The 16,141-nt window shown below is 33.5% G+C and overlaps 2 protein-coding genes across 6 annotated transcripts; both read left to right on the top strand.

The window, feature by feature from the left end:
• Window positions 1–29: 29 nt before the first annotated feature.
• Window positions 30–13,917, top strand: CkIIalpha (casein kinase II subunit alpha). Of its 5 annotated transcripts, none has more exons than XM_046629135.2 (9): window positions 30–213; window positions 2,224–2,329; window positions 2,622–2,865; window positions 3,289–3,400; window positions 3,866–4,078; window positions 4,542–4,736; window positions 4,939–5,290; window positions 5,385–5,478; window positions 7,246–13,917. In XM_046629135.2, exons 3-8 carry the CDS (start codon window positions 2,771–2,773, stop codon window positions 5,468–5,470), a joined length of 1,053 nt encoding a protein of 350 aa, XP_046485091.1. In that variant the 5' UTR covers window positions 30–213; window positions 2,224–2,329; window positions 2,622–2,770; the 3' UTR covers window positions 5,471–5,478; window positions 7,246–13,917. The 5 variants fall into 5 exon arrangements, with proteins under 5 accessions (XP_046485091.1, XP_068990910.1, XP_046485120.1 ...); XM_069134809.1 differs by having other exon boundaries at window positions 7,227–13,917; XM_046629144.2 differs by lacking the exon at window positions 30–213 and adding an exon at window positions 238–511.
• A 262-nt stretch (window positions 13,918–14,179) lies between these two features.
• On the top strand, window positions 14,180–15,948 carry Arp6 (Actin-related protein 6). The gene is made up of 3 exons (XM_046629026.2): window positions 14,180–14,468; window positions 14,649–15,620; window positions 15,709–15,948. The coding sequence occupies exons 1-3, from the start codon at window positions 14,395–14,397 to the stop codon at window positions 15,836–15,838; spliced, it is 1,176 nt and encodes a 391-aa protein (XP_046484982.1). The 5' UTR covers window positions 14,180–14,394; the 3' UTR covers window positions 15,839–15,948.
• The last annotated feature ends 193 nt before the right edge of the window (window positions 15,949–16,141 follow it).

The raw sequence follows: 16,141 nt of genomic DNA, 5'->3' as shown, positions 1-16,141 counted from the left end.
CGGCTGCTTATCTAGGTTTGCATAGTTAATGGCGGGTCGCCGGCCGCCATCTTGGACCTCGCTCGTTTGAGAAGCCGGCCGCCCGCAAAAATCCCAAGTTTCCCAAGTTCGCGTGGCTCCAGGTGTCCCGTATAAAAGTTACACGGGCCCGTGACGAAATTTGGAGAGCCAACGTGGACAAACTAATCAGGATTCGGGCCCGGAATGCGTTAGGTGAGTTGAAAATGAGGCAACATTAACCGCCCGAATGCTGGCGTGTGATTTCTTCTCGCGTAATTGTGTGCACGATTCGGGTGGTGTGTGCGCGCTGTGCAGTGTGTAGCATCTTGAACCTCGTTCACGTCGTGAGCAGCTCCTAGACTCCGAGTAAAAAAAGAGATAAACTTTTCGTATCGTTGGATCGGGACGCACTGCGACCAAATGTCGTCACCCCGTTGAATTTCCCAAGATGCACACGTTTACCTCTGATCGAGGGTAAACCGAATTCTGCTGCTTCAATCAATATACACAAGTAATATACTCTTCTTGTCATGTACTTGTTAACGTTTCTCCTATTTCGGGTTGCAGCGCCTTTATTTATGCCTAATCGCACACGCCAACTCACTTTTGCTTCATTCTCAAAGAAAGAAATTAATTATTCATCTTTTTTTTCCCTTCTCCACCCACTCTTGGCACATTATCGTATTTGATCGTATCCACTAGGCTTTTCTTTGATCAGTTAACAGAGTAGTAGCACACCCAATCTTAACCTTACTAACCATTAGTGACCACCTTGTAATGTGTGCTCCAGTCATGATTCAGAAGGCATATCATTTTCAAGGACGTCAATCCACATTGATTAGCCCTTGGAATAAAAAAAAAGCGTGCTCTTAATGACATAAACTTGAAGAAAATTTCACCTTCGATATTTCAAAACCCATTTGCTATCGGTATGTCATTGAAGAAAATAAATATACTAATTAAAAGTCACACGCTACATTTCCTAATATGATATTTTATTTTTGTTATTTTTATAATTGGAAGTAGTGTTATATAAAAGTGCTAAAAAACTCGTTTTTACTCCATGATGACTAATAATACTTTTCAAATCGTCGATGCAGGTCTACTGTCAATTCCTTGTCAATAATAGCAAAGTTATGTGTAGAAAATAGCGAGTCGAACGGTTCAAGTTAATGTAATAAACGTGTAATAAGTGTTTTGTTCTTGGGATATTGGTAATAAGATATCCCAACATTTTGTATCGATGTCCCGAACTACGAGATGTCAGCATCTTGATGGTAGGGTACAAATTATCAAAGATTTGACTGTAGAAACGTTCAATTGCTTGAATATTTCAATGCTTTGCATAGATTTAAAACTTTTTTGGTATGACAAACATGCCTATCAAGCTTTGCTCAACTTTACTGACAAAACTGATTTTACGTTTTTCAAAGAGTAATGCCAATAATATCGCATGATTGAATTTGAATGTATACATATGTCACTTTTATAGTGATAGGTAAGCAGTTTTCTACCTTTTTTTTATTGTATTGACATATTTGAATAAACTTATGCACAGTATTGTATTTATATTCCTAGTTATCGGCTAGTGACGCTTAACCACATGGTTAAATTGCCCGTCTGTCGAGCGATGGGCTGGCGGCGCAGTTCGTTGCTTATGCTTTCAGCAGTTATAGGTACTGGCGGTGTGTGCACGTGGTTTTTCACTATTGATAAAGTTACTAAAATATCTTGAACTGGCATTTCTCATTTATCCAAATGTCTTTTAAATCTCATCTTACTGCTGTTTTATGCAAAGTTGTTTTTAAAACTACTTGTTTCGTTACTAAATTTTTGTCAGTGTTGGCATTGTTATCTTGAACAATCATGAATACAGGTTAATTATAAACATGGAGCTTCAAAAAGATATAAAATTAAGATAATTCATTAATGGCATGATACTGTTGCATGTAACATTTATTCAATTTGTCCACAGTATTACTGTCTGGATTGACGAATGATTATTAACTATTAACAAATAAAGTGCATGGCAGATATTCCATAATTTGTGTTTATGACGAATAGGTATTGATTTTGTCATATCATTTTTGTTTCTTTAAATAAGAATCGATAGGTTCTGAATATAGCATATTTATGAGCATTTGACTGTGTAAAATGTTCACAAATTCTGCATTTGTCAAATACTGTGACAAAAATGTATCACAGAAGAACCAAACGTTTCAGATTGCTGTAAGATAATGTTGCATGATGCTAATTCCTCGAAATGATGACCAGTAATGATTTGTGGAAGTCATAACCAGCTCTGACGGCCAAAGGAATGACAATAAATGTACTCTATCTTTATTTTCCTCCATACTAAATTAACTGGGTTATTATAAGCACATTTCAAAATATCATTCTTGGTTTGTTTTCTGCCAATAAAATATAGAAAAACATGATATACCAAACGTCCACAGAATTCTGTTTAAAGAGTTGACATTTTCATTTTCAAATCCAATGTAATTTAACAAGTACATTATCAATGAAGAAATCGTTTCAGCTCTCCAGCGGTGATTTAATTAATTTAATAGGTGTAAAATGTGTATACACAATGTATGTAATGACGCTATTTACTTTTCCAGGTCTACTTCTGCATTCATATGTTGGTAGCAGTAGCAGGGTGAGCGGTGGATGCAGCGTAGTTAGTAGCCGATCCTTTTGGCTCAGCGACGGTGGCAGTGCAATTAGTTTAGTTAAGAACAGTAACGAAGACGTCAACGATCTTGTGACAATGGCGCTGCCAAGCAGAGCACGAGTTTATTCGGACATCAATTCACACAAGCCTCGCGAGTACTGGGACTACGAGTCCTACGTCGTTGACTGGGGGTGCGTGCATTACTTTGTTAGAACAGTAAATTTTGTGCGATTGTCACCGATGATAATAATCTTATTCATGATGTGAAAAAATTTCTTATCTTTGGCTAAAATAGATTGCATCAGATTCTCAATGTAATATAAGTACAAAACACAAGATGAAAAATTACCATACTAATTTGAAGGTACAGATTCTTGAGGAATATTCTTATAAAATTTTGAACCGGTGTATAATTTTTTTTTATCATTGTATTTATCAGTTCAATTATGTAGTATTGAGGATCCAAAGTAAGTCTTACTTACCTCAGAAGTTGCAAATTTGATAGAGTGGCGTACTCACTAATGAACTTTCGAAGTTATTTTGATACTGTTTTTCATTGTAACGTACTTTGTGAAATGATTTATTGTTACATAGATTTTATTTTTCACTTACAGTCAACAAGATGATTACCAATTAGTCAGAAAACTGGGCCGGGGGAAATACAGCGAAGTATTTGAAGCCATTAATGTCACAAATAATGAAAAGTGTGTCGTCAAAATATTAAAGGTACGGAATATTATACACTAAAAATCAAAGATAACTGCAACGTCAAAATTGATGCAGTGTAAAATATTTGATTAAAGCTCAGAAAAAGATGCACTTTTAATTAATTAAAAGCCTATAATTTAACTTGAAAACTTGACATTCATGTGAGGAAGCTTGCCTGACATTTTAAGACTTGTTTTGTTTTCACGTATGCTGCTTAATATTAAACTCATTTTTAGTATGCCTTTATATTTGTATTTTAATTCTTAAATTTTTAGTACATATTCAGCACTACTGATTTGCATGTTTTCAATTGACTCCTTAATTTAAAATTTTTCTCAACAAATCAACCCTACATCTTTAAGTAACATTTATATAAATTGAATAAAGTACACAACTTCCTTATTAGTTTGCTTTGGTACTATAGCATTCATATATTATTAGTTAAGTAGAAAACGAGTAGCTCAATTAGCATTCTGTTTTTAGCCAGTAAAGAAGAAGAAGATAAAGAGAGAGATCAAAATTCTGGAAAACTTGAGGGGTGGGACCAATATTATCACACTACAGGCAGTTGTCAAAGACCCGGTTTCAAGGACACCAGCATTAATATTTGAACATGTTAATAACACCGACTTCAAACAGCTCTACCAGACCCTTACGGATTATGACATACGATACTACCTCTATGAATTGTTAAAGGTGTGCTTTCTCTCTTTCAGCCTATTATAATCCGTGGGCCTAAATTAGGTACTGATGATTGATGTTCATTATCAATCTATAATGTTTCTCATCTTCACTCATTTAACCATAAGCTATTTCCAAAACAACAAAATTAGCAAGAAAAATAAAGTATTTTCTGACTTAACCCTTTCAATCACAAAAGCCACAATAGTAGCACCCTTTTTTCTTAATTTTTTTATATTCTATGCAAAATTCTGAATTTTTTGCATTTTCAGGTAAACTGAAAAACTGAATTGCGAGACTGAAAGGGTTAAACTGTGCTTAAAAACAGTCCTTCAAAATAAGTTACAGATAATTTGATACAAATATTGCGGACACCACTGATATTTAAGTCCGAAGTTATGATTACCTTAGATAATCTTTATCAGACGTGTATACATATATATTTATGTATGTTGAATCAGCTTGTTATTGTGTATAGGCTTTGGACTATTGCCATAGTATGGGAATAATGCATAGAGATGTAAAGCCGCACAACGTGATGATTGATCATGAAAATCGAAAGCTGCGGCTAATTGACTGGGGATTAGCAGAATTTTATCATCCGGGACAGGAGTACAACGTACGTGTAGCGTCTCGCTATTTTAAGGGCCCAGAGCTGCTAGTCGACTACCAGGTGAGTTTACATTGTTAAATACTTTGAAATAATTAAAACTTAATTTTGTCTCGGTATTATATCGCAACAATTGAAATTACAATTTCTATATCTTTAGCACCACATAATATTGAAATGATATTTGCGTAATGTCTTAGTTATGTACTGAATGGTTTTCTTAATACTTATATGATTAATATTATTATTATTTTGGTTATTTTAGATGTATGATTACTCCTTGGATATGTGGTCGCTAGGCTGTATGCTGGCGAGTATGATATTTAGGAAAGAGCCATTTTTCCATGGACACGACAACTACGACCAGCTGGTGAGAATCGCCAAGGTCCTAGGAACAGAGGAGCTCTTTGAGTACCTGGACAAGTATCACATTGAACTAGATGCTCGTTTCAACGACATTTTGGGTCGACACTCGCGCAAGCGTTGGGAACGCTTTGTCCATTCTGAAAACCAGCATCTTGTTTCGCCCGAGAGCCTGGACTTCCTTGATAAACTTCTGCGCTATGACCATTATGAAAGACTCACTGCGCGTGAAGCAATGGACCACCCATATTTTTGTAAGCTATTTCGCTAATCTTTTCCAATTCGAGTGAGCCTTTCAAAGAAATTTAAATACATCTAAAATATCCCTTTCTACTCTTTTTATTTCAGATCCTATAGTAAAGGAACAAGGTCGGCTTACCATGGTGTCGTCGTCACCTACTCCCATGACGGGCTCACTGCCTGTAGTTGAGTAGCGGCCCAGGTAATGTCCTCACCATATTAATTTATTACTATTTTCACTGATTAGTACTATGCATATTGAAACAGAGTCTATTTATCTATTACTTGGTCACTAATCATTAACTTATCATATTTACATGCCATGATACATATATAGTTAGCAAATAGGCAATACGTGTGCTGGATACAATATAAAACAAATGAACACAATTCTCGTCCCATTCTAATATTCCTCCAGAATTGTATATACTGCTGTAATAAATTTTTACTTTCGATGTAATCTGTAAAACTTTTTTACTTCATAATATATAGTCTCAATTGTGTTTGCACGATTATTTCAATATTTAGCACAATTTCCAAACCAATTTTGATTTATTGTAATTGCTGGCAGGGTATAGCTCAAAATAGATAGTCTATGGATAATATATAATATCGTTTTAATTGGGAACCTATATCCAAGGATTAAACATCCACTTTGGGAAGTTATTCTTACGAAACAAGATCATTATAATTCCAAAACAGTGCACTCATTTTCCCATAATTAATGATACATAATGAAATTTAATGCAGTCTGTTTGATAAAGCAATGAGCCTGCATAATATGACGTAGAATGTTCAGCTTCCATTGTATACTTCAGCTCCGAGGCATACACCTAGCATATCACAAATTTTAATATTTTAAATTGGAGCGAATTTTCTTTAAAAAGATACTCTCATTACAAAAAAGATGACAAACATCTATTTACTCAGCGCATTTTGGTATCTAAGAGATTTGGAGTTATTGTTCTGCTAGAACTTACCAAAGTTGTCTATTACACATTTTTCTATCTTTGTGAACGTAGAAATCATATCTACATGATTCCATTCACAATAAGACAAACGGATACTTGAATCCAGTTGTAAACAGCCGCTTTCTTGTTGACAAAATATAATTTTCTTTACAAGATTTGAAGATGCTGGTTCTATCATATTAAACTACCAGCTCAGTATTCCGTAGTAGCTTGACTTGGGAAAATAAAACTTGTACCATAGACCTTTGGTTATCTAATAAAATCTTTTGTAGCAACTTGTATGTCGAGCATGATCATTCAATCTTGCATTGTGTAGACCAGGAAAAGTCTATATAATTATGAAATATTCAATCGTGATAAGTAATATTTCTTACGAATTCGAGTAATCATCATTTGCAGGAAATTATTATCTGTCATTCTTAATAAACGGTTCAATATTCAATGTGTCGACGGAAATTATTCGGCCATCTGATAAACCTAAAATTTATACCTGTATGTTCAGTATACTTTAGAAAACGAAAAGTTATGTCAGGTATAATATTACTGAATGATGTTTATAAAATTTCAAGATTTAGATACTTTTGAAAAAATATGCATATTATCAACTTAAAGATATATTGGCACTCCCATGCGAGGTGTGATGTTTTCAATACTTGGGGAAGGGGTGTACAAATAATTAAACCACTTGTGTAAATCATAGCATTTCCAATTGGAAAGGCTAGGTAATCTAAACAATGAGCAAACATGAGCTATATTCAATGCCGTAGAATCTAGCATTTAGTTTTCTAGGTCTCTACAATAATCAATCTTCTGTTTGCTCGGTGAATACGAAATTGTTTGCCAATTTTTGTGACTACAAAAATTAAACCACCAAGTGTGGATTGATCAAGGCTTAACATTGTTTCCAATTTGATGACTTGGTTACACCAGCGAATTGTACAATAACGATTTTTAAACTTTTCATTTCGAATGGTGACAGAGCGAGGGGTTTGTTGCAGATGACCACAGCGTGGCAGCGGGCAGAATGCCGGTACCAGTTGCGGTTTCCGGGTCGGCCGGGCTAGGGGTCGGGGACGGGGTCGGAGGAGGGGGAGGGGGCCCTATCGAAGAGCCCCCACTCCCCCAACCGATTTCCCAGCTTATATAAATTCAACATCCCTAAATTATCGAATAACCCCAAAGCTACTTCTGAACACAATAAAACATCAGACATACAGTATCGTCAACGTGATACCATTGCGCACCACTAGAATCCAGTTTGAGGCCAACGAGTCAGTTGAACCTTTAAATACAGAGACCATTCGTTATTTTAACTTCGACAGCGCCGAACTTGCTCTTCAGATCCCTCGCAGCTTGTCTGGTGTTGACGTCATTCAAATTTCTAAAATGTTGAAGATGATTGTGCTATGGATTTGCAGCGTCTTGTCATCAAAAATTAGCCGTAACCATTCTAACCAATTGTTAATAATACTGGGTGTCTATTTAATTATGATAACGGTGTGCGGACTGTCTCTGTGGCTTGTGATACAACCGCTCATAAAAAAATGACGTCGCCAGATCACACATTTAAGTCCTGATTTTTTCACAGATTGTTCACATTTACGAATACACCGATAGCTATAATAGGTCATTCAATTTACTATATTTAACGATGATAAAAATGTTCATTTATATCTGATACCACTATAATAGCTGAATAAAATGTTTGTTATAGCCAAAATTTTTTTTCAACATCTGTATACCTGTATCCAACATATTAACTTTTACCGAATGTAATTTATGCGCATTACGAACTTCTTGCAGTAATATTCATGAGAAATTTAATACGAAGGCTAATATGCTGTTGCTGAGTATTCATGGATTAACTTAATTGCTTGTTTCACTATGACGATTGGAGTAATCAATGGAAAACTTGAATGAATTATTAGTTCCGATGCACTTGGTCGTCAACATGAAATAATATTATAGAAAGAATTATTGTTGGTGCATCCCATCTTCATTTATGAACTTGGCAAATTAAATCAAGATTCATCTTTTAAAACATAACGTAATTAACATACGTCATCACATAGTGTCGGTATATTTATAATATTATGTTTTGAAAAAAAGACTCATACCCTTTAGTGATTGAACAATGAACATTGAATAATATCAGTTTATAATCGCAGCACATGAACTGCATTGATTGTTCTAAAAACAATAAACACGTATTTTTAAAATGAAACTGTGAAAAAGTTGGAACACTGCGAATAAGGTGAATTGCTTTAGATTTTAGAATGATATTCAAAATTACTTGGCTTTAGTAATGTGTTTTATAGATAGTTTAGTAGATGAGACTAACGTTATTGAAAGAAAGTAATTTTGAAGATACAATTTTACCAAAATAAAATCAAACCACAGTAGCGGGAGTTAATGCAGCTCTCATATCACACGCTTTACATCGTCAACTCTTAGAGTCTACTTTATTACATGTGGACAATACCTTGATATTTGTATTAAAATTCCACCCCTGTGAAACTACCGTGTTGAAGACTTGACATACGGAGATCACACCTAAGTACTGCCACAGATTAACAAAAATGAATAGTAACCTGGACGAACGTCATATATATTCTATATCAGTGTTGAAAGATGAGGCGTTTTGCTTGCCAAAAAGATGCCAGAAAGATAAAAATTCAAATACTGCGAGTCTAACATATCTTTCAACAAATCAAATAAATGCGATGTCAAAATTGGCAACTTATATGTTTTCTGTTTATCAACTATTCAAGCATTGTATTACTCCGTAATAAAAGGAATAGTAATGTGCAAATTGGAGGACGATAGTGAATAACTTGATAAAACTAAAGTTCCAGGCTAGGAAATTAAACTTACAACTACTAGCCGCTTCAGCAGCTATTTAACCAGTATTTTCAATCCGGTTTATGGACCTGACTAGTAGTTGCGAGATCGAACCGTTGAAGGCATACATATTTGTCTCAGAAGTGTGTTGACCTGCCCTGAGCTGGTACTTAGAAAAAATAATAAATTTTCAAATAATAATGTAACCATTTCATAAGTATGTTCAATGCAAGGCTGGTTATCACACTAATTCAATACTTTCACATCGTTACATAGAAACATTATAATATAAATAAGAAAAGCGTGCATGACCCTGATCCATGATTTTTATTAAACAACTTTCAGTCAGCACACTTTTGATTTTCTATGATGAGCCAATTACACATATATTTTCATTGCATAATTATGTCTTAAGGGGTCTGTAAAGATGTTTATACCTATATGTCATTTTATCTATGATTTCTGCCTGTTTGAATCCAATGGTTTATGACGCATTACAACGTATAATATACATATGTCATTATTCGCAAATTTTTATCGATTAACTCGAGTCATGTTCGACTGATTTTAGCTTAGTGACCATCACTAACGTATGGTACATCGAATGATAATATTATCGAGTGGATGTATTTGCTTTTAATATCCACACAGTATGTATCGCTAACTTGTTTTGAGCAAAATCGCGTCCATTAATGTACATTTGTTTACATGCATTTCTACGTTATATTATTTGAATATTGGTAAAAAAAAAAATTTCATTTCCTAGGTAATATATCTAAGAATATACTTTGAAACCCATTAGTTGAGAATACTATAGATTTGTATAAGCACATCTGGGTTCAGACAGGTGACTTGATTTAGTTTTTAAATCAATCGAGTAACTAAAAAAGATAGAATTATATAAACGTATATGGTTTTCCTTGCATTAATTTATAATATACCTATCCAATTTGATATTGTCATAACTAAAGTATTTGGGGCATATTAAATACATGATGATCCGAGAGCATATGAAAAACCAAATAAATAATTTGCAATATTTCTTTACTTAAATTTTTTATTTAAACTTGATATTAAAATGATACACATTGCAGTGTCAATGTAAGCTCATGGCTTGTGGCTAATGTGACTCTTGCTTATACCACTGTCAATGGTATTTGTAATTTTGAAGCCCCAGAAGAGTAGATTACAGTATAGAAATATTCTAACAAATTAAAACTTGTAATACATTTTTACATTAAAGTACAGCCCAAGTCATAATCTTTCCTAAACTGGCACACTGTTTTTGCCAATGCGCGATGCTGGCCATACGCACATACACACTGATACACACACACACAAGTCCTGGAAACAACTCCGAACATTAAACAGTTACAGCGTATTTACTTAATTTAACGACATTTTTTTTAAATGACTACGTAATCTCTAAAGGTGAATTCGAATAAAACCTCGTGTTACTTGTTGGCACAGTGTACCAATTTCGTAGGTATGGTAGATAAATTATAGTATCGATGTTCACACGTTTATTTATGATTATTATGTGTTGGCGATTTGTGAGCCGAGCAAGAATTATTACTCAGAATTGTTATATACTGAACTGTTATATAAGATAAGGCAATACCTATGTATATCATTGGCCCTTGTGTGTAGTTCTCAAAACAATGTGTGCAATAGCATCTTAATACGACAATTTGCTATGGCAAAAACAGTGTGTAAATATTCGTTCTCCCCAAAACCTCTGTTCATATGTTAAGTTTACAATAATCTAGTTTAGTTTTATAGAAAAGAAAAACAAAAAAAAACTATAATTACTCTATTAAAGAAAAGTAATTAATGAAAAACTGAATAAATGGATTAATATTAATCGGAAGAGTCGGTATGATTATTTGTGTTTGTCGCATATTTATCGAAAGATATAATAAATATTGTTTACGAATAAGTAGTTGAACTATTCAACGTAATTCGATTTGGTAACAAATAGGAATAAAAGTAAAAGAAAAATAAAATCAAGACAAACTCTCTCGTGTTTCATAATCTGTATTTCACAACGTCTGACGAAGAGAGTAACTTGGAGATTGATTTCAGTATAAGTTTTTTCAAATTCTCACAATTGATAAATTATTGCTTCCATAAAGAGTTGAAAATGATAATAATAGAAAAAAGCAAATACTAACTAAAGTACATGATTTTTATTACCACAGCTTTCAAATTTTAGTTATGTTACTTTTGATACATTACAAATGCGACATACAGGCCTTGTATAGATCAAATATAAATCATAAATTATACACACATGAACTAGTGATAGCAAAACATTTTTTACACCATCGCATTGTACTAGGTGATCAAAAAATGTTTCGTAAAATATTGTAAATACTAAGTGTATTTAATTTCTTGAACATGCAACATAATTCACGTCATTTTTTTGAACTTAGCTTTAAGACAATAACTGTAACAATGTTCCCAAGGCAGTTTCGGAAAAGTCATGTTATGGGTAGCATTTTGTACCTATGCTGCATTATTCAACCTTTGTAATCTATCCCGTAACTAATCTCGTCTTTGTCGAAAATTAAATTCTTGTTAAGTAAATACGTAATATAACAAATGTTTTCCAACTTAGGCAGGAAAATATACATGCATACAATAATACAGCGTTTTTATGTCCAAAATTGTAATATCGCTAAACTAATGATAATGTATAGGAATACAAAGGTAAAATACAATTTTGTTTCGATATATATATATATATATAAAAAAAAAAAACGAACAAAAAACACGACCCTTTGTCTACTTACCGATTTTTTTTTTTTACATTCATTACTATACCCTATACTACGGATGGTTTGAGAAAATAGCCCGTTTGTCAGCTATCACTATGGTTATTTAAAGCTGGTTCGTAGTGCGACTGGATTCGGTTTCATTCCAAATACCATCTGTATTGTACATACCACGTGTTGAGAAACCAAGTAACGAACCAAGTTATTTATATCATTTTTTTGTCATGTATATTATATATTATATATATATATATATATTAGGATGGTCTTTAATAGGGGTGTTTTTGAATTTTTATGCTCCCAGGGGCTTAAACACTTTCAGATTGATAAAAAAAAAATTCCTTGAAAACTTGAGCTCTCTATGTCAACTCCAAGATAGTACGTACTGTGACCGAAGTATCTATTTCTTTTTTCAGATAGTAGCACTAATGCCCATTAAAATCTCGTAGTTACAGATTTTTCGGAACATTATTACTCTTACAATAAAATATATACTGAGAAAGAAAGTTTTTTCCATGTTATTTAATTAAAATATGTAGCACTATTTTATAGTTGATACAGAAAGCTCAAATGTCCAAGGAATTTATTTTTAACAATTTGAAAGCGTTTAAGCCACTCGGGGCATAAAAATTCAAATACACCCCTATTAAGAACCACCCTATTACGTACATATATATATATATATATATATAACGTATCTCTAAGTTGGCACACAATCTTTAGTATAATGTCGCATGTTGAATTTCCTTCCTTGTGTCACAATTATTGGATGACTACTGTGTAAACATGTTTGCCCTTTTCGTTTTTTGAAGAAAAAATAAATAAAATGTTATTTTGATGGTCAAGATGCATATTGGATTTGTAATAACATGTGTTCGGCTATCAATACACGTGGAAACCAGGATATGTGTCATACTTTGATCTGCTGAATGTTGACCATTCACGGAGACGGAAAATAACATTTATTATGGAGAAACGTTCCTACATATGAAGTTTAGCAAACGATTACATTCACAAACTTTTATACTATATTTTCTAAATTTATTTACCTGTGCGTAATGTATTCATGTTTGATTTTTATTCCAATACTCACAAAATTATCATTCTCAGGGTAAAAATGATCGATTATTCAACAGTCTAACACGAAATTTAATAGGTTTTCATAAGTTTTTAAATATCATGATAATCAATAGGCTACTTGACAGAAGCAAGTATATAATTTAACAATGCATAATATTTGACTAATGTTGCTTATGCCGATCATCTATTCAATCATCTCGCTTATTACAATATCAAAAAAAAAGTACTCTAGAGCAGCATTTCTCAATTTATAAAATAAGAGATTGTATTTCGTGCGGAATTCATTAAGATTGATAATTGGATATAATTTGGCTAGGATGACTTTGTGACTTTCTAACAGTCTATGATTGCTCAAATAACTTTACCATATATTGTACTCGATCATACAAGTTGAATTTGTTTGCTGATTCCCATAACAGAGAATTTAGATCAACAATGTCGATCTTGTTCAAGCCTTTCAAGCCCATGTATAACTTTTAGCTTTTTACAATTTCACCAGCTGATATTGAAATTCCTATGGTTCCACAATTGTGAAATGCTGTCTTAGCGTAGACAATAAATATGATACATATTAAACGAAGATTTATTCATGGTAACAATGTGTTTGTGGAATTATGGAAATATGTTTGCACCTTGGGAAATGCACGGAGTCTGCTATGAATAAATACGTCGTAATATTTCTATTGCAATATACAATGGAGTATACTATTTGGTGAATTGAATCGATCCCAGCATCAGCTAGGATAAAATTAAAAGAAAATTTCCATCGCTGTGGAAATAATGATAAAATAACTACATATATTATTAATAAGCGGTGAAAAAAGTATAGTAAGATAGTAAATAATGGAAAATTAATTAAAACTGTGTCCAGTCGATGAAGATAAAAAAAAAATTGTTCGAGATAAAAACCATGGTGTTGTTATACGTATAAAACGATATGAAAAAGAGGTTAAATAAACTATTGTAAACATTTGTATTGACAGAGTTCTGAGAATTTATTTTTGATTTTTGTATAGCATGTGATTATTTTACTCTCGTTTATTTAATTTGATAGCGCTACAAAAATACGTAGTTACTATAATCATTGTTCTTTTAATTATTCTTCCAGTGTCACCGCAATTTAACTTATGTTTTATCTCCCTAGAGTAATTAAATCTGCAAAGAATTTTGCTTGCTTCATAATGGAAACATCGTAATATTACGTTGAAGTCTCAAGTACGTTTTTGTTGCATTTTTTAAATTTGCAATTACGTCGAAGTTCGTGCGTATAATAAGGATCGCAAATCGATTATCGAACTTTTAAATAGTTGCGTCGGTGCAGCGTTTCAATAAAGCGACGCACGCGTTGCACAGCTCACACGCCGGTAAAATATTGAAAACGTCAAAACGAAGGGATGACCAAAAGATACCGGTATTTAACATTCTGTAATAGCTGATACAATAACGAACATGAGCAGCGTAACATACATTTTGGACAATGGAGGATACATGGCAAAAGTAGGCCTTTCTAGCGATACTCCGAAGTAAGTTTACATTTATTTAGTTACTCTATTATTTTTGGTTAGAATCCGACTTGTTTTTCGCAAACCCGGTAAAAATCTGTAAACCAGATAAGAGACGGGACGGTGAAGAATAATTATCAAAGAATACGTTCATCACAAATTGTAATGAAGATTAGTACACGGATAAATTTGAATTTGTAGACTGGTTCCAAATTGCATTATGAAAGCGAAGAGTGAGCGACGAAGACCCTTTGTCGGTAAACAAATCGACGAATGTCGCGACGCGTCCGGCTTATTTTACATATTACCGTTTCAAAAAGGGTATCTGATTAATTGGGACATTCAAAAAACCGTTTGGGATTATATCCTTTCAAAAGAATGCTGTCCGGCAAACCTTAGCCAGATGCCTATGATAGTAACGGAACCTCTATTCAACTTTCCGTCTATCCAAGAAGCAATGACAGAAATATTTTTCGAAGAATATGAGTGCCAAAGTTTACTTAGAATAAACGCCACTGGATTATCTTGCTACAACTATAGGCATAAGAATCCAAATACTAAATGCTGCCTTATAGTTGATAGTGGATACAGCTATACACATGTCGTGCCTTACGTTAACGGCGTAAAGATCAAGGAAGCAATAAGGAGAATTGACGTTGGTGGAAAATTGTTGACAAATCACTTGAAAGAAATAATTTCCTATCGCCAATTGCACGTTATGGATGAAACATACGTTGTAAATCAAGCTAAGGAAGACTCCTGCTTTGTATCGCAAGACTTTTATAAAGATATGGAAGAAGCTAAGCTAAACTTGGAAAACAATACCATAGCTCGAGATTATGTTTTACCAGATTACACTACACTACGGAGAGGTTTTCTCAGAAAACCTGAAGTTTCTGGAGAACAGCAGACCTTGCGTTTGAATAACGAACGATTCGCTATTCCTGAAATTCTCTTTCATCCGTCGGATGTCGGAATACAGCAAATGGGTATTCCTGAAGCAATAGTTAACAGTGTGAAAGCTTGCAATGAAGAAACGTGGCCCCATCTGTATATGAATATAGTTTTGACTGGCGGTAATGCCAAGTTCCCTGGCTACAAAGATCGAATTTTAAAGGAGGTCAGAAGCCTTTGCTCGTCGGAGTTCATAGTAAACATTACCTTACCCGATGAGTAAGTGAGCCCACATCTTATCGCAGAGTATTTTCCAGTTCTTGAATCATTTTAGCTTTGAAAGGTGAAATTCTCTGTCTTATTTCAGCCCCATTACTTATGCTTGGGAAGGTGGAAAAGCGATTTCTAAAGATCCAGTATTTTCTAATATGGTAGTAACGCGTGAAGAATATGAAGAAGAAGGCCAAGCACTTTGTTATGAACGATTTGACGTTTAATTTATTTATATTTAATGTTCACTTTATAAGAAATAAAAATCTGAATATACTTACAATAAAGCACGTATTTTTTCAAACTACTATCGGAATATCACAAAAAACTGCTTGTAGCCAAGTACAAGCTACATTATTTGTTGAAAACCTTTATAAAATATTGGAATTCTAGAATGATCTGTTGTTTGTAAAACCCTTTAACTTCAAAAAATGGGTTTTGGAGAAATGAGACAGAGCACACGTGTTGAAAAGAAAATATTACTGCTTCATTGTTCATTGTTTGCTATAAATAAAACTTTCAATGTGAGT

The sequence above is a fragment of the Neodiprion pinetum genome, chromosome 1 (genome assembly GCF_021155775.2).
Source record: "Neodiprion pinetum isolate iyNeoPine1 chromosome 1, iyNeoPine1.2, whole genome shotgun sequence".
Classification (NCBI taxonomy): Eukaryota; Metazoa; Arthropoda; class Insecta; order Hymenoptera; family Diprionidae; genus Neodiprion; species Neodiprion pinetum.
Note: the sequence above shows the minus strand (reverse complement) of the source record. Positions and strands in the feature narration are given on the sequence as shown.